At 40.2% G+C, this 27414-nt stretch overlaps 1 protein-coding gene across 7 annotated transcripts in view; it reads right to left on the bottom strand.

Annotated features, from left to right (window-relative positions):
* The window catches only part of CD247 (CD247 molecule), a 53984-nt gene that overhangs the window by 11992 nt on the left and 14578 nt on the right, over window positions 1-27414 (bottom strand). For 2 of the 7 annotated variants that reach the window (XM_064411067.1, XM_064411066.1), the window contains exons 1-2: window positions 1434-1785; window positions 183-361 (exon numbers count right to left, since the gene is read on the bottom strand). The exons of 2 other annotated variants lie outside the window; for them this stretch is intronic. Coding sequence is in view for 1 of the 5 variants with exons in the window: in XM_064411061.1 (XP_064267131.1) it covers window positions 1434-1467 (34 nt within the window). In the remaining 4 variants the exon portion in view is untranslated. Of the gene's footprint in view, window positions 1-182; window positions 365-1433; window positions 1786-27414 lie in introns of those variants that run through there. 3 more of the 7 variants (XM_064411063.1, XM_064411065.1, XM_064411061.1) reach the window with 3 other exon arrangements.

Consider the following 27414-nt stretch of genomic DNA (forward strand, 5'->3'; position numbering starts at 1 on the left):
TGCTTCACTTCAGGTGTACACAGACCTGCAGCTGAAAGGACAGCCCAGACTAAACGCCTACAAGTTAGCCAGCTAAAATTATTACAGATAATCCTGTTCGTAAAGAATGTATCTGTCATGGTGTTTGTTTATATTTGTAGACTTCTATGGGGTTTAGTCATAGATAGAAACAACAAACAAACCTGTGACCCTCCAGGGCTGAAGAAGCAGAGGCCAATTCTCCTTCACTTGCAGAAGGCAGAGGCTCAATTAATTTGTCATCAATATTTCATCAGATATTTGTGAAACACAGCATGGCCCAAAGCAAAGCTTGAAGCCCTTGAAGTTCAGCATTAGAGTTCGTTGTTGTTGTCGGGGGAAACTGCTGATACGATCAGGATTCAGGTTACAAGAACAAATGTTGGGCAGCCCAAATAATTACATTTAAAAAGGAAAGCATTTAAGGCTATTAGCTTCCAATTTTTTACACCAAAGAATGTTCACCCTATGGAATGTCAAGGTAAAGCACTTTAGGATTCTTGTGAGCCTTTCATACTCCTTTTAGGATCCCTTTCAGAGAGGCACTAACACAGAGTTCAAAGAATCCAGGTTTTCCTCTGATTTAGTTGGAAGAAATAGAGTCAAAAGAAGGAAAACATTATAGTGCCACAAAGGGTTAAATATTGGTGTTCCTGACCATGGCAGGGGGTTTGAAACTAGATGATGTTTAAGGTCCTTTCCAACCCAAATTTTTCTATGATTCTACGACTTTCTAGCACATCATGGAATAAAGATTCTAATAAAAAAGTCCAGGGTACTGTAACAGGAGCAAGACAAGAAGATCTCCAGCTGCTGTTTGATATGTGGGAAGAGGAAACTATCTACCTTTCCAGTCTGAAGGTGGAGAAAATTAACTTTGCATATATAATTAAATAAAGCAGCCTTTCACCCTCCAAATCCTTCCAGAGCCTCGTCAGAAACAGAAAGGAGGGGAGTGCCTTGCTCATCTCTGGAAGGGGACTCCTTGCTTCATCAAAACAGTCAGTCATTCTCAGATAAAGCAACTGCTTTCACTTCTCACTTCAGCAAGGACCCGGTGCAAAGGGCTTTCCTGAAGCAAGCCTGCTGTTCCCTCCTAGAGACAGCAAACCATGCACAGGGCAACTGCAGACATGGATATCCACCAAGCTGGGCTGACAGCTGCAGCTGTGCAGCTCTTTCAGCTTTTGTAGGGGGTTTAGATTAGGCACAAGTGCTTTTACTAGACCCATCTTCATCAGGGACAGCAAAAGTTTAATCCAGTTAATGCAAAAGGTGTTCCCCGCTGTAAATTTTCTAGTTTCTAATTCAATCTGGTGTTAAGTGTACAAAGAGGCAAGAATTATTATTCAAATGCTTCTAGGTCACTTAGCCTTTCCCTTGCCCTACAACCCTGTCCCACAGCAGTAACTCACCCCAGACTGATTTACTGTCAGGTGGCCTTTTCATTCCAGCTCCTACAACCCCGTGCACATGATGGAAGACCACAGTAAAGAACCGAGCCTCCTTGTCTCCCTGGGAATCCCAAAGAGACTTCACAGCGGCGAGGCTGAAGGAAGAGGCACTGAGTCAGGCACAAGGTGCTGCTGATCACAATCAGATGTGTTCCTCTGCCCAGTGAGCACTTCTCAGAGTGGCAGACAATTCCCCAAGTACTTTAAATTAGCATTTTAAAGTTAGATTTTACAACTAGCTCACAGCTAATGAAATCTAAGTAATGAGATTTAAGTAAGGCTCTAGATCTAAGTAAGGCTCCAGTAATGAAATCTACTGATAACATGAAGAACAATTCCCAACCAGGAGATTTTTAAGGCATTCCCACTCCCTTTTATCCTAATTTCAAACTTCCAAAAGTCATTAAGCCCAGGTGGGCTGTCCCACCTGGTGGGAAATGGTGGGAACTGAATGCAGAGATGCTCAGGCCCAGCAAAAGCCTCACCAGGGCTGGTGTGTCAGCCCAAGCTTGATTGCAACTGCCTTGATTTGCTGCCAGCAGAGCAGTAAAAAATGCCTCACAAGAACACAAGCTAAGGGTGGAGGCGCTGGAGGGAGAACTGCAGCGACAAGGAGCCATTTACAGAGAGCAGTCAGCCCATGAGCAATTCCTTGCCCTGCAGCCAACATGCACCACAGCTGGGACAGTGACAGGAGCCATCCCTGATGGATGGTCAAAGCCATGCCTGGACACTCCTCACTGCTAATCCTACTGGAATCTAATCAAGGTTTGGGGTTTTTTTCTTTTTTCTGGGATCAATTTCCACCTGAACTCACCGACAGCACCAGATCTAAGCAGTGCCAAAAGAGCCAGAGTAGGGAAGGACACCAAACCCCCAGTAATGAAACCATCCACTTTTTTAGGTTAATTTCATAGCAACACTTTTCAAAACCCAGGTAGCTGTCACTCAAGACTTTCAAAACATTTCTCATACAAGGTTTTACGGCAGATAAATGACTGAATCACAAGGAAGGTAGGCACACAAGGTGGGAAAATGATGGGAAGGCTGCAAGATTTACTTTAACAGGAAAACTAGGAGCAGACTGTTTTAAGGCTAACAAAGCCTCAAGGTGTTTTCACTGCAACATCCACTTGCAACGAGGCTTCAGAGGGTGAAGAAATTCCTGGTGAAGCTTGGTGTCAAGGAGGGAAATAGTTAAACCACCTGCAGATGCAGTGGGCAGGAAGGAGGTTACACCAACGGCTGAGGCTCTAAGCCCTGCAGTAGCTGCACACACCGGGAGGGAGAGGTTTCAGAGCAGTGCCCTGCCACTGACCCACTTAGGGGAGAGAGGTGTGTGTCATGTCCTGCCCCTACCGGAGGATGCACAGGCAAAAAAACCTCTCCTGGGCAGCAGCAAGTTGTGTACAGAGTAGAGAGAAAGGTTGATTAAGGATTTGGGTTAATATTAATTCCCTGCATCTATTTCTTGCAGCATTGCTCAACAAAACTTAGCAATAATAGTATTAAGACCACTGGGGAATATTCCACTCTGAAAGGAGCTCATGAAGCATTTCAGAGGCCTCAAAAAACCAGAGCCAATGGATGAGCTCTCAAAAAATGGAAATATCACAACAAACTTTGCCTGGGTCCTCGATGGACTCCTTCAGCAAAGGGGTTCAGAACAAACCCTAACTGCTTGGAATCACACATTCCACATGAAAAAAAAAAAGGAATTGCTTCTTCCACCTCTAAAATGCCCTTTTTCTGATTTGGGAGCATTCACATTTCCAAAGCATGTAGCAACTATGCAGCTGAAATTTTATGGCAGAACAAAGCACTGATAAAGAGAAAGGCTTTGTCATGGATCTGCAGGTGGGGCAGGGATTTATTTATCCCTGTTAACATCTCACTGCTGAGGCTGTGCTCCTCTGTCAGGTGACAAAACTGTGGCTGGTACGTCTCCACTGCTGCATTTTGTAAGGGCTACCTGAAGGACTACACCCAACTTTAGAAAACCTTATCTCAGATGGCATTACAGGATAAGGGGAAAGCAAAGAGCTGTATTTTGAAACACACCATCTCACACAAAGGTAGGAAACTGCAAGAATGAAGAGCTTATATATAAATTTTGACTGGAATAAAGACTGTTAGAAAGCAGTAGTTCTGGTGTGGGGTGGGAGAAATAGGAGGAAAGAATTTCCTTATCATTAATGACTTTATGTAACACTTTTATTTCACCAACTATAAGATAAAACTAATACATTAACTGTCAAAAATACTGAAGTGCTCTTAAAAGCCCAGGCACTGGAAGCTGGTACCTTCTTAATTGCTTCTCTATGGAGACAGACTTCTAGCAAAAAAAAATCCAAAAACCCAAGGAAAAGGACCCCAATCTCTCATCACAAAGAAAATCTCCTGTTTATTTATACTATGAATTTAAACTGTTCTTTGGCAGTATTTGGAACCGAGATGGATTAATTATGATTTACCCATTGCATTCAACTAATATTAAAATTTTTCAAGTCAATTCCAATAATTACTTGGCAATACACTGAAAATCTGGAACGGTGAGCTACCATGAGTAATTTAAATTCATTTCATCCACAGCATTAAATTTACTCTCTTGGCTTTTCTTCAAGATTTTTTGTTAAAATATTTTCCAGAAATTTAGCAAAGAGAAATCCTATTCTGTTGCTTGTGACTAGATTTAGTTTTGTTTTCCTGGAGGAGCAGCACAGCTGTTTCAGAGGATTTAGATACCTTTTATTCTTTCCATCTTAACATAGACAAGCAGCTCTCAGCCACTTACCAGATATATTTTACAGAACAATTCTGCTCATACCTTCAAGTTTCAGAGCACCTCTCTGAAGCAGCCACTTGAGATGGGATATTATGTTGTCTCTGATTTTTCTCACTCCAACTAATTTTGTGAGTGTAGAATCACGCACTTGTACTGCCAGTGCATTCATCTATCTAATTGCTTGTCAGCCTCATAAAACATGTTCCTTTTAAGATCTTTAATGCTGCCTCTAAAATGGATGAAAATTTTGAAATTGTGTTTACTTTAAACAGGCCCTCTCTCCCACAAAAAGCCAGATTGGGAAGCCTCTGGGATATGGAGAGAGATAAAAAGGCTGTGTGGAAACTGTACTTGTTTGCTTTCTGTGTGCAGCTGAGATGGATTTAGAATGCAAAGGAAATTTATATGAGCTCCATTTTTCATAGCACTGGGAGCTTAGGTCAGCTTTATTGAAAGCACAGTTTGGGAAAGTGCAGTCACAGAACTGCTGGATGGAGTGAAAAATTGCCAAGTGATCAAATGCCCACAGAAAATAAATTTTCTCCTAAAAGGATCCTTAGTGTTTAATTTACTTTTTGTACTCTGTAAGAAAAATCTTTCTTCTACTTCTATCCATTACAAGTTTTTCTTGCCACGGAACCCTTTATTGTGTATCGTATTGTCTAAAATACCTAACAAAAAAATGGGGAGCCAGAAAACGCATGGGCTTGTACAGGACAAAACTCTCCTCCCTTAATACAAATGCTTTTCTGAGATTAGTTGTGATGAATCCATAGTTCATTCACATCTGGACTTGGTGTGTATTCCTAATAGGACAGGGAGGAAGAGGGAAGGTACCAGGGACCTTATTCAAATGCTTTGCAGTGGCCTCATCCGTGGCGCCGGGAGTTTCTGGCATGTGCAAGCCTGGAATTAATCCCATTAAGCAAAGTGTTATCCCACAGAATTAGCCATTAGATATGCATTAATTATTTCAATCTATCCCCTGAAATCCATTTGGAGAAGTTGCCCTGTTCTTACAGACAAAAAAAGTGAAGCTGTGGAAGCCGATAGCACTCACGAGGATTGTGCTGGGTTTTATCACATCCAAATGGAGGAAGAAATTCAAGTGAATGTAAAATGTCCTGGTTTTCTTCCCAATAAAGAGCAGATTCCAAAATGGGTGGATTCATTCCCCACACCATTGATTTCAAATTAGCAAAGGCCATTTAATTCAATGAGAACAGGTTTAGCCGCAGAGCAGACACATGTACACCTTCAAAGGTGCACAAGAAACACGGAGTGTGCATCTATAATTGAAAGAGAAATGCAAATGTTTTTTCTAACACACTGCAGCAAAAAAATATTTACTCAATCTAACAAATTTAAGTTTGTTGAGTATGACCCTACACAATTTTTTTTTCTGGAAAATAAACTTTTTCATTACTCTCTAAATTCTCTGTATTCGACCCTGCTTTTGGAGTAACCTAACTGTTCTTCTGCAATTCATCTTCACATGCCTACACATTAGAAATCAGAAAAAAAAAAAAAACAACTAAACAAAAATATTGCCTCTGAACCTTTTAATTTAAAAAGTATTATTTTCCTATAAATATATCCCAAAGCTGTATTTCTGTTTTATCAACAAAAATTATCAGTGGTTTACTCCAGGTCCATTGCAAGAACTACATTATAAATAGCAGCATAAGACTGTCACTCAATTCCTGCATCTAAAGAGTACATAATAATTTTGCATAGGATTTCATAAGTATTTTTTCACTTTTTATGCTGCCACCATTATGATAGTGTTAGAAGTGGGACAGGGAAAAGAGAAGAAATTGCTTTTATTGTTGTGAACTACGTCTGAAAATCGTGGTGTCTGGATCACTTACTGCAAGGCAAAAGAGCAGGAAGGGCTGGATGTTTCAGCTCATTGCACAGCACCAAATATATATTTTTAACTCTCAAAACATTTCTGCATTTCCACTGAAAAAGAGCACAGCACATGCACAAAATACAAAGTCTGTGCACATAAAGCAAAAGAAGTCTGGCTTTGTAGCCTGCTCTACCTACTACTGTTTAGGATATACAATTGGTTCACCAAAAATGCTGGAAAAATAAAGTCACAATGTATTTCTTCTGCCAGTTGATATTCTGCGTGGACAAGACAAAAAAAGTAATTTCTTAACAGATTCCACACACCTGAAATTTATTGAACACAACGGCATCCACTGTCACATAGTGGGTTTTTAGCTAAATTAAATTACATAGGGATGTAGATAGAGCTGCAGAGCAAACATTAGCTTAATTAATTCATTTCATTAAGATACATTTAATTGCATATGCTGGGAAAAAACAATGAAACCTAAACAGTGAAATCATAAGCAAATCTGCTTAGACCCTAGACAACATTATTTTACCAAACTAGTGCCTGAAGACAAATTTCCCTGCTAGCAAGACCCATCCTCCTCCAGTGTCCCACTGTTAAATATCTCACTCTTGTAAGTTTATGACCATTAAAAAAGTCCCTAAAAGAGAAAAAGTCTGACCAGCGGGACAGAGAAAAATCTGTTCAGTTATTTTATTACCATGCTAACAGTTGGTGATCCAAACACTATGGTTTTCAGATGTAGTTTACAACAATAAAAGCAATTTCTTCTCTGTTCCCTGTCCCACTTCTAACACTATCATAATGGTGGCAGCATAAAAAGTGAAAAAAATACTTATAAAATCCTATGCAAAATATTGTGTACTCTTTAGAAGTAGCAATTGAGTGACAGTTTTATGCTGCTATTTATAATCTAGGTAAAGCTAAATAAAGTATAACACTGAACATACTTAAAATTCTCAGCTGACTACAACACAGAAATACCCTTCTGGTGGGCTGTTCAGAGATTAGTATTTCTGCAGCTTTTAAGAGATTAAATTCTGCAGCTGATTATGCTGTCTGCAGAATAACCTGATATCAGATATTGAGCATAGTTAGAAGCCATGCAAAACCAATTTGTAATTCAAGACACAACTGTATAATTAAGATTTTTCAAAAATCATATTTCAAAATTAGTTGTACTTTCAGTTTTTTGGGAAGTGTCAGTAAGTCATGTTTTAAAAACAAAATAAACTCTGCCATTTGAATTTCTCTTAGCAGAATACCACAATTGGAGTGAAGAGGGTACATTGGTCTGTTTGCATACAGTCTTGCTTCCATTCAGAAACATCTTCTGCAAACTCAGAAAGATCAAGCTCCAACTGGCAGATGGACAGCTTAAATGTTACCATCCAGAAAGTTACCCAGCAGTGCTGAAATCAATAATAAAAACTCTAAATAATGCTATTGACACATGTGGATCAACTTGTGAACTCTTGACTCCCTGGCTGACCACCGATTTCCACAGAAATGTTTTGTGCTTATTCTGTTGTGGTGGAGTCTGATGGCAGCAGCATTTTCATGGAAATAATGCATAGTCATTTTGCTCAATGACTACTCACTTTACAACTGAAGAAGCAAAATTTATGTCCTTATCTTCAGTCAATATTTGTATTTTATTTTAATTACTGAGCAGAAGTGTAAAAATGAAAAGGCCAGTTCCACATGCTGCTTGCAATATTACAGACAATTTGGCATTCATCTCCCAGTTGTTTTTGTCCAAGTTCCTCAAACCACAAATGCACCACTAGGTCAAAAGAGAACCGCAGCAGTTTCTGCAAAACTATGCCTGACTTTATTTTAAAATATCCTTTTTAACCTTATTAGGTCATGTAGGAATCAAAATCTATAGCACAAGCATGGAGATGATCATAAGGTGTTGAATTCAAATTATTCCACTCAAACAACTTCTACACAAACTTCCCCAGTACTTGTCAAAAGGCCAAGAAAGTGCATTTTTATGCAGACAATCTTAATGGTGGGAAACGACAGAAAACAAAGTGATGTCATCAAATTATTTTCTACAGTTACCAGAGTGTTCCATCCTGTCCTATTTGAAAAATCACTCTGTGCTGTAAAAAGTTAGACAAAATAGGTCTTAGTGCACGAAAAAGTACTTGCAGTGTAATGGTGTTCTCAATGCTTGTCAGGAAAGTTCAGGGAGGAACAGAAAACCTGGAGCCATCACATCAGCCAAGGACACTTTTATGTTTGCTGCCCCCCTGGGCATTGCACAGCAGACACTCTCCAGGATGGTTTTAATAATAGCTTTATAGCCACAGTTAAGCAGAGAATGACTGCTTTATTATCCTTCACAGACAGATAAATCACATTTCTTACACCTACCCCACTGGCTCACCTCTGTGTTACAGCTTTCCATCCTGAGCACTAATTGTCCTTTGATCAGGTTTTGTTAATGATGCACTCCTCTTTGGACAGACCATACCACAGATACCATATGACTTACCTTTGCCTTTCTTTTACATTCTGGATGTGCTGTACTTTGGTCAGAAAAGAGCAGGTCTGTGTTTCAGCATGGACCATACAAATCAGGGCTTGATGCCACGCTCTCAGAAAAACAAATGCATTTTCTTGCTCCAACACCTTGCTGCTGCATCCTGGTGCAGCCCCAGAAAATCCCCCATCATTTACCACAGAGCAGCTGCACAAAACCAGCCAGGCCATTTCAAGAACTGCTCAGGAGCTGTTTGCCCAGCAGCTCACCTGTGATTTTTCTGGCTTATTCTGGCTTGCCAAGGGGCAGGACATGGGCTCAGTGGGGGAAGAAGCCTTCTCCCTGTATGCTCCCCTCCAAGCTGGCTCTGGGCCCCACTGCCACAACACAAGGTGGCTTCTTCTGTCAGAAATCTCCATCTTTTTTGTCTCTTCAATCAGGTTAATATCACTAATCATGTTTATTTATTCCTTCAACCTTTCTGATTTCTGGGAGACCTTTGAGTATTTTGAAGATCTGGCTACGAAGCTGATTATGAAATGGCTTGAACACTTCACACAGATTTGTTCCCCTGCTGAAACTCTCTTGGGGGCTGTGCTTGCCTGCCTGACAGCAACCACAAGATCCATGCCCACGGAGTCCCTTTCACTTGTAAACTGTGGCAACAAAGCCAAGCTCCTGGTCCCTCACTCATGCACACCCTGGCCCCCTCAAACATCAAAGCGCGATGTGACGCTTCCCTCCGACAGATACGGATCTACCCCCCACACACCGCCCCGGCAAAAACACATCTGAGACTCTCCTCAGCTCAGACAGCCAACGCCAGCTGTGTCTGGGAAAGCACTTGCTCAGAGCAGCTGAAAACTCCTCCAACTGAGATAGAAATTGTTACCTCAAAATAAAGTAAGTGTAGGAGCAGGCTTTATAATTTTAGTGCTCTTCAGCCTCTCTCTTTTTGCATCAGGAATAAAAAAGCTCCAACCAAACGAACAAAAAAAAGAACAGCACCATAAGTCTGGGTCACAGGTATCATTTTCCCAAACTTGGGAGCTTAAGGGGACTGAGTAAGCAAACAATCCTCTGATAAACACAGGAGCAGCCAGGCAGGTGACCCCATGGATGCAAGAAGAGGCAGCAACATCTGGGATCAGTGTCCCAGCTCTGCTCCGTGTCAGACCCTGCAGAAACACTGCACAGGCTTTCAACCACCACAGAGGTGTCACACCAACCCCACTACGCAGCACGAGCAGGGACTGCTTTTCCTTTGAAGTACCTGGCTCCAAAGAAAGCCCTTTTGACACCCTCCAGGCAATATGTGTATGACACCATCTTACACAGCAACACTTTTTTTTTTTTTTTTTTAAGTTACAGGGTGGTGAAAAAGGCTGTTTGTTTGTTTTCAAAACATGACTGTCTTTGCAGGAGTTACTGCATTCATCCATGGAATGGGACATGCCTGCAGAGCTCAGCAGAGAGGACCCAATGCCTCAACACAGAATGTCCTGTACCTCTGCTGCCTGAGCTGGAAAATTTGGCTCTCAGCATATCCTGGGAGCTTGGAGAAACAATAAAAAGACAACACTAAATGATCTTGTGTTGTAGTGCTAGATCAAGGCTGAACAGGAGAGTGTGAGTCCAAACGCTGCCAGACAGCCAGACATGCTAAGGCAGAAAGGGAAGGTGACAAATTGTTTTTCCTTCTTCCATATTTTTTAAAAAGGCAAATTACCTTTTTTTTTTTTTTCAGCAGAGAGCTTTGACTCTGGATTCAAAATTGCCAGACACAAAACCAAATTCACATCCATATGGAATAACCACTGATACACAAACTCTCCTCTTTTATCAGCGGGACCATGAATTGCAGCATGAATTTTTTGAATATTTCTTGCCAACTCCCACTCCTTCATAATGAGCAACTGGAAAGTTTCAATCTGAATAATTGACTTTATAGATTTAGGGAAAAACAAGTCAATTTACTATGACAAAGGGCAAAAAAAGCCCTGTTTGTGCTCTCTGGAATATACTGTATTGGCTCCTGTGAGCAAGCAACAAAACAGTTTGTCATTCAGAAGTTTAAACCCATGTTTTATGATGTTAGACTATATCTTTCTCATAAGAAATACAAATTCTAGGTAATCACAAAATACAGTGCTGCTCAGAGGTGTGGTATTTTAGAATTTCTGATATTAGCTGCTGCCGGACATGCAAAAGCATCAAAGTATCTGTATATGAAGGTTTTCTTCTTATTCAAGAACATTTCGCCCCTTCATTCCAAACACGTGCTGGAGTTGAAATAATCAAAATAAAAATCTATACTGAACTTTTGATAAACATCTTCAATTTGACAATGCTGGTATTGCCTTTGCCCCATTATTTTGCATTTATGTAGCCTCAGAGCATTCTCCTCCTGAAGTGACTATTGATAAGCCAGTGACAGATACACTGAAAGAAATACAGAGATATAACAGGATTCCCTTCCTGCCACCTTCCAGAGCTGCAGGACTTGGCTAAATCAGTGATGCTCCTCAGTTTAAGTGAGCACCTCAGACTTTTGGGTTCACCCATTGCCATTTTCTCTCACTTTGGTGCAACGTGCTCACTGTCTTTCCCTTCCATGTAAGCATAGGTGCAATACCACAGACCAAGGGTGTATGTACATTTATTCATGGATACACCACATAACCCTCACACATATTTTTATATGTGTGCCTGTATCTACGTGCACTCACCCAAACCATTTCTTCTGTCTGTGGAAAAGAAGAGTAAGCAGCTTTGAATGGATTCATAAAAACAGACAATAACATATTTTCCACTCGAGCGGAGAGGAACTACAGATTCATTTATAATTTTACTCCTCTATTTAAAGGAAGAGACCTAAACAATACAGACAAAACAGTGGAAAATTAAAACATTTCATCTGTTCAGCATTTTCTGTCCTGTTCATGCTAGTGGTAAACAGCCCTACCAGTGGGCAAGCCCTGCTTCAGCTCAGGAAGCATCCCTGAACACGCTTGTATAGCCAGGGAACAGCTGATGTCCCAGGCACACAGCAAGGATACATCTTGCAAAGACAGACAGGCCTGTTCTCCCTGGCCAAAATCTGTTTTTCTGGATGAGAGTGAGATGTTTTCCTGCACAAAGTCTGGGCTTTGCCAGCACTCATAAGCTGCCAACTCAACTACATCAGGGACAGTGCTGAAGCTTAAAACAACATGCACTTGTTAGTACTCACATCCACGTGCTAGCTCTGCCAAAGTCACTAATATTTCAACAATTTATTATCTGTGTCATCTGTTATCACAGGCAATCAAAAATTACTACATTCATTCACACCTGACATCCCAAGATCATGACAAAAGAGCTGCATCCTCTGTTTTCTTTCTAAGCAGGTTCTTTGCCATACACACTTCCACATTTTTCTACATTGAGAAGTTAAAAAAGGGGTATATTTATTTTTTGAAGAAAAATCCCTAAAGACCTGGTCAACCACATGAACCCCAGCAGTCAAGTTTTGAAGAAAAATTATCCCCTTTTTGAGACAGGTGAGAAATTAATGGCAGGTCAGAGATGTGGTCTTTGGAGGATAAAAAAATCAGGGTAATAAATGAACGCAGCACAAGGTATCTTAGATTATTGGAGAGTTTGTGTGGTGCTTTACAGTGTGTCCTTAACTGCATGGACAAAAGAGCCATGAAATCAGATGGTTGCTTATTTCTCTGTTTATTTACAGAGAAAATAGCTGTTCCTAGCTACTGGGTACTTGTCAAAACCCAGTCACCAGTCATAGAAGATAAACAGGTAATCAGTAAGCTGAAAGCAGTGTCTGTGGCACAGCATGCTGCATCTCTCCTTCAAAATACTGCACTAGGAGGGCCTAAAAGACAGCAGAGCCACAAATATCAAGAGTGACAGGGCACCAGAAAGCAAGATGATAAAGTACACAAACTACATTAATTAGAGCCTGTTAATGTTTGTAATAAAAAGGACTAAATTGTTAACAGAAAGAGAAAGGACTTTAAAATAATAGTACTTTAAAAAATTAACACATTATTTCTTGCTTGCTTTTGACCATAAAGTCTTCAATTGTGAGCACATATTATGTTGTGCTTGGTATTTAGACCACGTTACAAGAGCATTTTTCTTTGCAAAAGTAAGAACACATTAAATTTCATGCTTGACGTGTTCATTTGTGCTAAAGGAGAAGTAACTGCCCAGGGCCCAGATTACATCCGCCTCAAAGCAGCAAACCAAAGCTTTAACTTAAACTGGTAGGTTAATTGCCTGCTTGAACATCCTTTTCAACCTTGAGATGAACCTGATAATTCACCCAAAAAAGCTGAAAAGCTTGATTTATTTTTGTCCCAGTGTAGAAATTGGTATGTGTGCTCCAAGACATTCCAGTGATGGAAATTCATGTCTTCTGGTGCCCCAGAGTGTTAGCTGAGTTTACTAAAAAGTTAAAAGTTCAAGTTACATTTATCAATTTGCTATAAATAAAAATGGTGTTTTCATTGCAAACATTCATGTTGATTTTCTTCTAAAGAAACAAGATCTTGTGGCACTAAAGAGTGGCAAAAATGCAGTTTTAATACTTCATGCTGCTGACTTGCATCCATCATAATATCAAAAAAGAAGGAACGCTCTGTCTTTGCTGAAAGGCCCATAACAGAGCACAACAGCTCAGAGCACCTCTTCGGAGGAGATTACAATTTGCAAGCATTTTCTTTCTGAAAAATTGGAACTTTGAATTTTTGGGGTTGCTTTTCTAAAATATCAAAGGGAAGATAAAACCATGTACATTTTCATGTGATATTTCATTTTTAATTCTCATGAAGTCTCATTTTTAAATATCAAACAATATGTCTTTTCTAAATCAAAGAATCTTCTGGTTGTTATAAGAAAACTCTTCAAAAAACCCACAATTAAACAGGTAAAAGGTTTTCACTTGACTCTGGAAAAGAGTTTTTAAGCCTCTCTGGTTTGGGATGTAAGTTCTGGTATGATTTAGTAATGTCTCTTTGCCAAGCTGGTATTGAAAGGTTGCAATTTATCTATTTAATTTACTACAATTGTACAAGAAACTTAGTGGCATCCTGAACTTAATTTAGCCTACACCGTTTCAGATGGAGAAAATTCAACAACGGAATGGCAAAAACCCATTTATTTAAAACATTCCCTTTTTTAGTGCCCCGGGATCCCCTCTGGGATATTTCCCACCTCCATCTCTGTTGCACAGACCCATATCCCCAGCCTGCACTCCAGAGGGCGGGTGGCACAGGCCCCCCAGAGTGCAGTTTGACCCGGCTGGTTCAGCACAAAGTCAGCAGTGAGCAGAGTGAGGCTCAGCTCTGCCTGGCAAGCCCCAGCCCAGCTGCTTGCTCTGTTTACGATAAAAGGTGACCCCACGGGAGGCAGCCTCACCCACGGAAACACCCCAGTTCACAGAAGTCATCTCTCTCTCGCTCTCCGTGGGGTTTTCTGCTGCTTGGTTTCAGTCCCCACAGTGCCAGGATGATTTTCCAGCTGTGCCCCAGAGTCACAGCTGGGGGCTGCTCTGGCTCTTGGTGGAATTTACAGAACCTTCTCCCACCCAAGTCCATCTCCTTGCCACTACACCCATTCCTACTGCAGAAACCTTTCCAGTTCATCTCCACATCTGCAAATTTCAGACCGATATCCACAAGGTGCAGTGAGCTCAAAAATTTGAGACAGAGCACTCAGAAGCATTCAGCAACTCCCAAAGCTACAAACACAGCAAGGGCTCCTGTGCCGGCCACAGAAGGACAGAGAAAAATGTGTAGAGGCAGGCAAACACGTGCCTACTGAAAAGGTAATAGCAAATTTAGATAGGATGTGGTGGAAACAGCAGAGGCACTGAACTGCCAACCCTACATGCTTTAAAAAAGAAAAAAAAAAACAGGGTTCTATAAATAATTAGTTTGCATTCAAAAGTAAATGAAAACAAAAGCACAGGATACTTGAGAAAAATATGACACATTGGCAATTCTGTAACAGACAGAACCGAGCAAATGTTTCATGCGACTGTTTGGACTGTTTAGTTATGCAGCAAGGCAGGGATTAATGCCCATTTTGGATACTTTCAAAAAAGACAAGTCACCATCTTTCATCTACCACCTTCCTTCCAAGAGCTACATTTCCCTGAAAACTTGTTATGGTTTCAGCACTGACTAAAAATACAGGGGGGAAAAAAGTTGGATTAGACTAAGATGCTCATCCTGCTCCCTCCAAATTTCACAGTACACTGAAGGAATGGGATCCAATGTTTATATATTAACGACAATTAAGTATTTAATATTTGGTACAGAGTTTCTTTTTGCTAGGCACTGAAACATATTGAAGGTAAATGTATGTGTGATACACCCACTAAAAATCACTAGGGGAAACACTGAGCAGGGCACGGAAATCCAGGTTAAACTGGCAACAGGCTTGAAGTGGGGGAAACACTACAACACATTTCTCTGTTTTTGTTTTAAAGAGGAAACAGAGATCTCCTCTTGTTTACTGAGGCAGAAGGCAGCACAGCAGCAAACATGAGATCTCTGACATATCTGAATTACACTGATCTGATGCCTTGTTATTGAGTAAACATAGCTAAGGAGACAAAGCACTGCAATACTTGTATTCAATTTTTTAAAAAAGTTTAAAAATTATGTAATTGACACAGCAGTCAGTGAATTCTATCATTAAACTGGCTCAAATTTTGGCTGAACTTCAGATACCAACTTACATCAAATTTTTTCTTGTACTTTGACAGGAGGGAAGGGAACCCATGAGCTAAGCAGTTTAGCACTTTTTGGTTAACTATAAAGACATAATCTGCAGGGAAATAAAGTGGTCATATTCTGGAATTTTTAAAACAAAGATAAATGGCACACATTGGATGAGTTATTGTGTGTCTATCACATGTCCATGAAATTCTGTCTAATATTGCAGACTGCTTCTGTTTTAAGAGGTGTTCCTAGCCTGTGTCATCTAAGTTTTATTCACATACTCCTACATTTTTCTGCCATTGTTATTAAACATGATATTAAATAGTAATATTCATATCAGTTCTTACAGATCCTCACTAATCATCTCTTCAGACCCAGATTTTCACCTGTACATCATACTGGACCAATATTACAATAGTTACAGGATCAGAATTCTATCAGATGCAATACCTCCCCTCCTCTCTGTTCTGTGTAGCACCAGGAAAAATGATTCAGATAAATCCGTCATCCATTCCTTTGTGGAAATAATTAATAACAATTTACCGAGTAATCATTTTAGTTATCCTCATAATCTTTGATAAAGCTACTTTGCATTTTATCCTTCTTTCCACATTCCCCTCTTGTGTATTTCCCAAATAATATATCCTGAAACATTTCAGCCCAGTGAGATGCAGCATGAACAGATTTGTAACTGATCCCTGCTCTTCCTGTTCCTGGGGAATTAGCAGCACACTTGCTGGTTTTGTGTCATGCACAGAACTGACCCTGTAATGGTTCAATCCCAATTTTACCAGCCAGTGAGGGAACTGTAAGGATTATTTATGTGCAAACAATGAATAACTGAAATATCTGAGGACACAAAGTGTTAAAAGGTAGGAAAACAAACTCTGGTGTTGACAGTTCAGGTGGACAACACGTATGTTTAGTCAAACCTACGTACTCACCTGCAAGGAAGGCAGTGCTATCACAGCTTCATGCTGTGTGAGATTCAACCCTACAACCCTCACGAGATGAATCCAGAGCTCTCTCTGGGATTCTGAGCTCGGCCTCATCTGTGTAAGCAAAACTTTAGGAAGGTCGTTTCTACCTTTGCCTTAGGGGTCACCATCAAAGCAGCATTTGAATCAATCTTGCCTCTGAATCACAGCTTGGCTTCCCAGGATAATTTCTAACATGAAAAGGGTGATATCAAGGTAAGTTACTGGGCCATCATCCCTACAATTCTCCCCTTAACCCTATGCTTTGCTGCTTACCCTCTGATGCTTCCCCTTTTGTTCTCACCTCGGCTGTCTCTGCGAGAAGCCTAACCCTGACAGAACATTTGCCTCGTTCTCTCCTCCTCTCCTTTTAATCTTACCCTTTCTCCCCACTCCACATGCATCCCACAGCTCCAATTTTAAATCATCTAGTAAAACATTCCAACCAAACCATGTGCAGCCACATAATCCCAGGTAACAACAGAGGGCCTGGCTCTGTGCAAGCACTGAGGTCCCACTTATCCATCCCAAATGGAAGGTCTTGGTCCGTGTCCCTCAATGTACCAGGAAAAAGATTCTCCTGCTCTGCCTTATAAACCTGAACAAATCAGGTACTTGAGTAAAAAATTTAAGAAACTCCTAAAAACTATCCCAGTCTACTTTTGCAGCATTTTGGCCAGCAGAGAGAAATTTTGCTGCAGGTCAGATGACTGATGTTGCTTTTCTATTTGAAAAAACCTCCTTATTTTAATGGTCATAATAATAAAATCTTTCCCCAGAGCCCAACTTTGAGATGCAAGCTGTACATTCTCTTGGAAAGCCTCAGCATTATTAGAATACACTTATTTTTAGCATGCAGCATATTGAGGTATTTTATATATCAATGCTGTATTAAAAGTAACATAAAATAGATGTAACACATAATTATATATATTTATCTTAAATGTTTCTTTATCTATAGTGGGTTGATTAAACCAGGAGGATATAAGAAAACAGGCTGTAATAGGTTGTACTGGTTTAAAGCTTGAGTTACTGAAATTGCTTAGGATATTTGGGTCATTTAAAGTAGCAATGAATAGTTGTAGTATTGCCAGAATTTAGGTAGTTTAAGTTATAAAAAAAAAAAATAGACAAGCACTATTCCCAGTACATGAACATACTATGAAAATGAAATCAAAGTTTTAATGCACCTGTTAACAATTAAATGTTATCATATAAAAAAATCTATCATAGAATATTTACTCAAAATAATTCAAATGCAGATATTTTCTTTCCAGTGGTTGGGACAAAAATAAATCTAAATCTAATTATTCTATTTTCCCTTAGCTATTCAGGGAGCAGCTGTCTCCCAGGAGTCCAGGTTGGCTTTTTACAAATAATAGCACAGTACATAATGAAAAATTTAAAAATACTCTTTATTTCCACTTTGCCTACCACTTACTATAGCTGAGCCCGCCAGTGTCAGACTCCAAGCCGAATTCCCACTTCTGAGAGATAAGGCACTGAAAAGCATTGCCCTAACACTACAGAACCAAGAAGAAGAAAAATAAGTTTATCATCCAGAGACACAAGATGACAAAACCAAAATGTATTTGGTGTTATACTGTTGCAGTGTGAAATAGGTTACACTAGCTGAGTCCACATCACCTGTTCTTACATATTTGCTTTTTTTAACCAAAAACCTGGAATAAGAATTTGTAACAAATTTTGTTGAATATATCCCAATTAAAACATCAAGAACTGTTAAAAACAAACAAACAAAAAACAAAACCAAACCCAGCAACACTAAAAAGCAGTTTCATGTGAAAGAAGGATACAAGAGGAATTTGGAAAACAAAAGTCTCCAGACAAGTCCAAAATTAGGGTGTACAGGAAGCAGAAGGAGATGCGAACTGCTGTATAATTTCATTTAAACAAACTCTTAATTTGACAAAACACATTATCCCCTTGAACTGCAGGCCTACTAATTCATGTCCCCATTTGTTTTCTCTTTCAGCTGAGTCTGCAGCTCCCAGAATAAAGCTGTCACTTGAGCCAGCAGGTGCCTCCATCCCGCCTCCGACCTACAACAGTTATGACACGAGATTAAGAAAAACAGCCGCCCCTGGCAGCCGGGCTGGCACGTAATGAACAGTTTAACCCTGGATAAACCTAATGACAAGTGTGGGTGGCTTTGATTGAAATGACAAGGCAGTTTGTCACCCGTTGCTCTGTCACAGAGATCAGCAGTGCTAGCTGAGTTTTCTGCTGAGTTGAGGGGAAAGCAGCCCGGCACTTGCGCATTTCAGGAGCGTGAAAAAATATTGAAAACAAAAGGAGTCACGGTCTCGGTGTTGAAGCAGCTCTCTGACCCTAAACAAGTCAGCAGTGGAAGAGGTGCAGCCTCTAAGATGCTCTTGTGAGAGAAATCAACACTGTCTCTGGAGACTGATGGAAAATTTTGAACAAAAAACCCAAACCAAACCCACAAAGCTCTCTTAGATTAAATTACCCAGAGGCTTTTGACAGAGGTACTCAGCCATCCAGTTGACCTCCACGTGCAACTCCCAACAGCAACCTCCTTTGCTGTAGGGGTTGTATTTCTCATTGATGAATGTTCAGTGCCCATAAAACGATAACAGCAAGAGTTGATTGCCATTGTAAATCATTAAATAGTCTTGAGGCCCAGCCATCAATCACTGCAGTTTTAGATGATACTGTTTGTGGTGCTACACATGCACCTGCTTAAATACAGCAGCTGTCCTCAAAAGACTGCACGTGCCTCAGCCCTGCAAAGACTTGTGTTTCTGGTTAACCCTAGCTTCAATTAGTGCATTAATTAATACACTACGAGGTGCAACACAACCAGAACCCAAGTGAACAAGTAACAATGGCATACAGGCACAGAAACAGGCAATGGCCATTTGACATTCCTGTGGCAGATGAGAGTCAGTCCTGGATCCAAAGGGACCACAAATGGGAAAGGCACGTGCCAGCATCAAGTGACAACCAGCGCTGTGAGAGGCACTGTGGTTTTCCTGTACAAGAGGAAAATGAATATCACAGCCTCAGACCCTGTGACATTATTGAACTTATTCTCTGTATTAATTTGAAGACGGTAGCCTTACCATGCTTTCGTTTTCTAAACCCACACATGGCTTTCCTGAAAGCCCCTCTGATTCTGGTCCTCAGCTTAAGGCAAGCCCGAAGGGGAAGAATTCAAAACATTTTCAGCCTCTGTATCTGAAGAAAATTTATGATGGCTCCTCTGCCACCTACTCTCCCCATTCCTTTTCAACACCTTGGAAAACCCCCGCTGTTTTAAATTTAGAAACCTTTCCAGTTACAGATGCCAACATTTTGAGGCAGTCAAATGCTCATCATCCTGCTGCTCTGCTAAGATCAGTAGCAGCCCACCTGAGGGCTGGCTACCCAGCAGTAATCCTAGAACAGACATCTGGGTTGGGGCAGACACACAATCCAGTCTCACAGCAATCCCCTGAGAACACAAGATTTTATTCCTGCTTTCCACGTGTATTTTGCTCAGAAACAAAGTACTTCTCTATTTACATGTTGCTAGAAATAAGAAAAAAATCAAGAAGGTTGATGGATGCACTTTTTCCACTGAAGCCTCTAATTTAATGCAGCAGTTGCAGTATTGCCTTTTCAAGAGAAAAATAGACTCATAGCAAGATTTCCCTCCTGGCCAGAACACCCTTCTGTCATTCACTACAGAACAACACATCCATGGCAGTTTTTTTTTGAGGTTATTTTCATCTTCATCCCCTTCCAATGTCAGCTGTTGATGTCCAGCTCCTCCAAGGTTAAGCCAGCTTCATTGTTTCCATCCAACAGATGGTTGCTTAAGCTAAATCCTGCTGCCTTGTGGTTTTCAGCACATCTTTAGCATTGCCAGTAACAAGAACTTGAGAGTACATTTTAACACCACACTCAAAATATCAGGTAAGGCTTTTCCAGTGCCCTTTCTATCTTAACCTAAATCCTCACTGATGTATCTCATTTACTCCTTATCTTCTTTGCACGTGTTCTTTTGGACTCTACTATTTAGTAAAATTTCAGCATTCCCAGCATCCTGTTATGAGTCACCAAATGGATTTTAGTCATATTCTGTGTCACACTGCTACGTCTGGGCTTTTCCAGGCTGGACATGACACTTAGACATATCTAAGTGCTGCCAATCAGGTTGGCTTTGGTTGATGATTGAAAAATTTCTTTCAATTTGGTGGTTGTAAAGGTACGCAGAGTATCTTACAACTCACCTACTACATGTGTCAGCACTGCATTTATCTTCCATTCATTTTCATTCTGGTTGCAACAGCTTCTGTGGAGATACTTTTCTTATCTTAATATGAGTTTCTACTTATGTAGCAGTTTTTGTGCAAACCAGCAACATGAAACAACTTCCCTTTGCTTTAGCTGAAAGCTCATGAGCGAAGTTCCGGAGATATACTTTTACATAAAAAGTTTCTTTCCTGCTCTAGTCTGGTTTTCCATTCTATTAGTTCATCATGAAAAGATCATGAAAATTCAAGCATGAAAAGATTAAATGTGGTTATTTAATGGATACAGCTATTGGGGTTCTGTTGCTGACTTTGACAGAGACTTTCTGAAAAACAATTAACCATTCTGCACTTTGATTTACCCCATTAGACCAGAAATTACAAGACCATACTACTTCAGGGGAAGAAGGTGAGGACCTATTATGGGTTATGAAGTATTTCAAATTCCTAAGGAATCCTTAGATTAATGAAAGCAATGAGATGAGTAGCAAGTGCTGATTCATTAAAAGATTAAAAATAGTCTTCAGTGCAGGAGGATAAGGTACTCATCAGATAATTGCTCAGACATGCTGGGAACATAATTTATTCTGCAGCGTAGATGGTGTCAAGCCACATTCCCAAATCACGTTACAGCCCAGCCTAAACCAAAGGCTATCACATAATTCAGGGATGAGGTAAAGACACAAATCACAGTCCTGTCTGCTTTGCAAAACCAAAATGTGTTAGACTCACTAATGTCAACTATCAAGAAGCTAATTTTAGCATAGTTTGACTAATTTGCACCATGGCTTCTCTCTGTCTGCTTTCACAAGAGTCCATTTGTGGCGACACTTTTTTAAAAGACGTTCCGTTCATAGTGCAACACTGATACCTGCTGAGGAGCTGAAAAGGGCCACAAGTCTGGTGCAGCCAACCTAGACCACCTTCAGCACTCACACAGCAACTTTTTGATGCACAATGCTGGGCACGGAGGTGACATCTCACATATTGAACAGGGCACTGAGGCCTCTGTCCTTCCATGAGTCCACACACCAGCAGTGCCTCTCTTGGAGAAGAAGGAACATGACCACAACAATGACCTACACCTTGGGATAAACAGCATGAGCAGGCTTCTCTGACCAAAAAGGTGTGTTTCCTTATAGCAGAGCATCACCCCTACTCTTCCCTGATGAGAGGGCACAGACACTTAGACTTGCTTGCTCCTTGCTCTCCAGAATGTCTCACTCTCATACACACAGCCACCTAGATGTATGTTTAATTTAAAAAAAAATGGTTTGCTCTCTTGACTTATTTCTCCCCTAAGAGAACAAGCCATCAACATCTTTCTGGAGCTGACAGAACTGCCATGGCTATGATCAGCTCTCTAGGTATCTCATGTCATGAACTCAGACATTTGATTGAAGAAGAATCTAAATAAAAGATTATGTTATTTCTTAAATTTCGAGTTCAATAGGCAAGCTGTCTGTATTTAATGGTAACTGCACAGGCAGTTACTACCATGCCAGAAGCTTCAGACCCGTTATTCAGAAAACTGGGGCTTGATGTAAATTTAGAACCTGCATGTTACAGAACTGCATTATGTTTATACCTGTAAGCTGGCTAAGAAGGTCATCAGCAGCAAAAATTCAGGAATTAAACATATTCATGTCCATAATTGTTTGAATAACCCAAGCAAGAAGGCTGCTGAAAAGCCCTTTCTTTAAACTTAGTTGCAACAACCATTGCTCTTCCCGCACTGCTGACAGTTCAGAGATATGAAAGGATTACACAGGGGGGAAAAAAAACAACTTGTGTCTCACAATTTCATTAAAAGGATCTGTACTATTCCTTTCTCCACTCACAGTTTTAAATTCTCTTGAAGCAGCAGGAGTTTTAACCAAATCTTTCTTGCAGCAGGAGGTTATACATCTCTCAAATACTATCAAAGGTGTTACTCCTGTCATTCAACAAATTCAGTATTTTAAAGACAGGAAATTTGCCAGCCCTAAAGTTCCAATAATGTAATTCTAAAAGATGACAGGCACACACACAGAGACTTTTTTTCTTACACAGGAAATGTGTGTAGGAGAACATCCAGGGATATACATGTAGTGTGGTCAGAGAAAGACAAACATAATGAAAGTTAAAAATATGAATTCACATTTCTGGATTTCCCAACTTCTGTTTGCATTTTTCAAACCATTTACTATTACAGAAATTATAATAAAACTCCGATGGTGGGGAGGTAAATAACTAGGAAGACATACCCACATCATTTGATTACAAAACACAAAATCCAGGTAGTGGAAAAGGAAGAAGTAGCCGAAAAACAGAGGAGGTTCCAGCAGCAATAGCCCTCACTGCCTTTGAAACAGTAATGCTAAGCTTAAAAAAAAGAAATATTCCATTATTCCTGGCACCTGCTGAGAAAACATTATTCCTTCCACCTTGGGCTGCATGTCTCTAATAGTAGAACTTCACTCACAGAAAACTGCTGTTTATCTGATAAAAGATGAAAGGTGATCAATAGATTTTGTGATTTTAATATGTCTGTAGGCTGCAGTAAACAAATGCTAAAGATCATCTTTGATGCTCATGAAATCTACCATTTAAAAATGGTTTTGATAATAGACATGGAACACATTTTCATGCTGATACACCAAAGAGCACACATGAACTTAGCCATTAAATTAACATAAATATGTCTATAATGGGACTGATCAAACATTGCTCCTCTTATGCACCTCTCAAATGCACAAATCAGAAAAAAATAGGACTGAGGAAGGTCTCCCTGGCAAACTTTGGCTCCTACAGCCAACCTGAAAAAGTCCATTCCATAAACTCAGCCAATGGTTCCCAAGTAAGGATTTGAGATGATACCCCCTTTGCCCTGTGCCAAAGCTATTTGGACAGTGTGAATCCTTCTTCTAGCCCTCCTGAAGTAATTCAGCAATCGGTTTATAGCTTTTTTAAAAAATAACACATATTCTCTTTTTCATTTCATCTTCTCTCACCCGGTGTATTTTAGGCAGCAATCATCCCCTGCATGAATTCTCAAGTGGATGTTCTTCTACATGCTACACACAGATGTTGAAGAAGCAGTGTTTTGACTAATTATATGTAATTCAAAGTGCCACTTGGCTTAGGGGCTCTATCATCAAATATTTCACACTTTTCCTTCTCACCTCAAAACACCAAGGCTTGGGGGAAAAAAAAAACCAAACCCTGAAGTAGCTTTCAGTCAAACTCATGCCTGTCTGGTTCACACTCATGGTACAGAAAACAGGGAAATGCCAGGTGTGGAGCATTTTCCCAGCCCCGTTACAGGTATCAGCCTGGATAAGCCAAAGCCGGCAGAACAAGAGCTCTGCTGAAATACAGCTCCCCTCAGGCGACTTCACTCCTCAGCAGCCCCAGACCAGCGAGTTCAAGACCAAGGTGCTCTGTTTGGTGCCTGAGGCAACAGAGCTCTACACACTCTGAGCAAATAAACTGCGGCCAATCCCCAAAGGAGGGCCTTGCCTTGATGCCTGGTTAATAGTTAATGCATAGGGCAAATCCTCGGCAGCCAGGGGCTCCCTGGGAGGAAAGCAGCAGGCAGGGGGAGGCAGGCAGGCGGCTGAGAGCCGAGCTCCAACATCCGCTGCAAGAACAGCAAGAGCTACTCCCATCCAAAGTATCTCGTTTTAATTAGCCTAAATGAGATATTTAGACATCGCAATCATCAGGTCTTCGCACAGATACTCCTGTAGGAGTAAGCAGTAGGTAGCTAGAATAATTGGTTTTGTATTTTGTGATCCCAGAAAGGTTGTCTCTGAACAACAACACTTGGTTGCCAACCAGGCTAAACATAAACACCATCACGCTAAGAGCTGTGACAGATGCATGTGTTGTGTGGAGAGCAATAAATGTTCTTCAGCTCTCAAGCACATTTCCTAAAGAGCTCCAGCTTCTTTGTATCTGTGAAATAACACACAGATATTATTTTTTCCCCTCTATCCCCACTTGAGGAAGACTAACAGCATGCCCATAACTAATCTTTACTTTTTTAATCTTTATTTTACTTTTTACTCTCATCAGTTCAATTGAGTTTTGAATTACAAAGGGTTTTTAAAGAGTCGGAAAGGACAACGTTGGCTGTTTTCCCAAGGCAACTAAAGGCTGTCCTTGTAAGCAGTACTTGTCACTGTGTGTGTGAATGTAGCAGCAAATGACATGCAGGCACGATTTAAATTTCCTACATACATAATTTTCTCATTTAATTTCCTATATATATAGCACATTGCTCTGGAGGATCCAAAAGATGCTTGATAGATCTCAGCTTTCAAAACACCATAATGAAATAGGCAAATAAACCTCTGTGTTGGTTAATCAAATTCTAAAGTACCATATAGTCTTCAGGACCACATGTGTTAACACTAAGTGTTCTTTGTGTATTGTCAATCAGATAAGTAATGCGCAGTTAACAAAAAAAGCCAAACTGTGGCCCATTTTGATTAAGCTGGAATTTATTGATCCAGTTCCAGTTTATTGGAAAGCCTACACACATTCCAGTGGATTTCTAAAGGTTGCAGAGTAAATCATCAACCACAACTGAAAGTACAAAACCTGCAATTCCATTTTTCTATTTTCTTGCTTTATCTAAAAAACAGCACTGTTTCATTAAGGGGAGAAAGACCATTGGGGATGATTGTAATTGCCAGAATTATCTACAAATCCTTCAAAAAAGATTCCAAAGTTCAAACTGCCCGATTTAAAAATGTTACATTTCATTCATATTGATTTTTCTTAGTATCTTAATAGCTATCTTCCTAATCAGATGGATTAAAAAGCACCAGAAGATACTTTCAAAATAATCAGAACCACAACAAAACAAGATAATGAGTTAAAGATGAAAACCTCAAAACAAAACTGCTTTAGGAATTATACCTTTTAAAACGGCAGATCTCATTAAAACTGCTTCGTAAAATCATTTATACATGCAAATTGAGAAATAAATGCTAGATAATATAACTACTTATAGGCACTCATTTCCTTGTGTATAAGATACCTTCTAACTATGGACGAGGCTGAACACTATCCTGTTTTTATTATAGTGTGACCCTAAAGCTTCAAAAGAGGTGAAGACCCCACTGAAGCCAAAGGCACAGTATGAGAAACTTTCTCCTTTCCAAGTGGTTGGCATGTACTGCAGTATTTCTAGAGGTGGCAGCAGCTCACAAAAACGTCATTAAATTGGTTTCCAACTATCTGATAACAGCACCTTTCCTTCAGCACAGATCTTTGTGTGAGCTGCAAAAGTCTGGCTGAGCAGCTGGGTAAATGCCCAAGCAGTTTTTCTGAAGTAAAACTCCTGCTAACACCATTGGGCAGCTGCCTAAGCAAGATAGCCAAATTAGTTTTAAATTAGCTATGCTTAAATAAGTGGCACTTAGTAAAACACTGACATGAACTAATTAGGAGGGGAAAGTTTGACAGAAATTAATTACCATCCCCACATTACAGTCACAGCACATCTAGAGGTGATACTGCTTGCCAGATCTTTTTAAATACCTGAAGCCCTCCAGATAATCCTTCTGTTCAGGAAAGGTCAGCGCATGTGCTGGGCTTTCTCAGACTGCCTCTGCTGATCAAATTTCGTGTTGCTGAATCCCTCAGAACCCTGCATATCTAAGATTTGCCAGCCACCTTCTAAATCTTTCAGTCCTGTATAATTTCACGTGGTTTCAGCAGTGGCAGAACCACCCATATATAAGTATATAACATCGGTCCTCATAATAATGATATTTTTATATACCCAGGCATGAGGGAACAGCCCCACCTCTGTGCACCATTTTACAGAGTCTCTCACACAGGAACCTGCTCAGTGATCCTGGCTGTGCTGGAATAGAGATGCCACTAAAGAGGGCACAACAATTTTTGCCAGGGTGGATGGGGAAACTCGTAGAGACACATACCCCATTAATCGACATCAAAGGATTAAACTGATTCTGTGAAATTCTACAGCAGAGGTTGAGATTTTTTCAGTAGGTTTGTCAAGTTTATCAGGAGCAAATTCTGATGACCAATTAACTAAGGAATTTTTCTGGACTCTGCTAGAATTTCTCACCAAAATCAGCAAGAGTCTCTCAAATGGCTTAACATGTGGGAGCCCCATTCAAGCACCTGCTCCAAATCATTCAGAATAAAGACCTGAATCTGCATTTCCTTCTTCTCAATGCAGAACACAAATTGCTCACTGACTTTTTGGTGTCTCACAGAAACACTTTGGAAGAGTTCTGATTAACCTAATGGAAAACAGAGGGGGAGGGGATAAGTGTTAAGGTATTTTGAAGTTTTGCAGAAATTGTTTCCCTTCAAGCTCTGCTGTAAACTTGATATTTGTACTACAACCATTATGTCTAACAAATAAACATTTGGCTCAGGATGTAAAAGTAAGAGCAAGAGAGAAAGGGGGCAAACTTGTTAGCTACTTCTTTGCAGCTGAGAAAGATAAAATCAGAGAAAAACACTTTGGAAAAGATGTTACCACAAGATAGGGCTGAAGGTTCATATCTGTAACTTCTTTAAGAGAGTTATAAAAAGAAGAAAAAAAATTGTCTCTAGCCTGAAAATAAGCAGTGCTGCTTTTCCATCAGGAGAGACATAGCTAACAGCAGCAACAAATGCATTGTAGTGTAGCTGGGGTTTGAGTCAAGTAGTGAAATAACATCTGAGTTATTAGGAAAAATGAGATTACTTTAGTTGCATGAAGAGGAGAGGGAAAATAATACTTCTGCCTAGTTCACATTAATACTAGAGACATCTGAAATTTAAGAGAGAATTCAAA

The sequence above is a fragment of the Passer domesticus genome, chromosome 2 (assembly GCF_036417665.1).
Source record: "Passer domesticus isolate bPasDom1 chromosome 2, bPasDom1.hap1, whole genome shotgun sequence".
NCBI classification, from domain to species: domain Eukaryota; kingdom Metazoa; phylum Chordata; class Aves; order Passeriformes; family Passeridae; genus Passer; species Passer domesticus.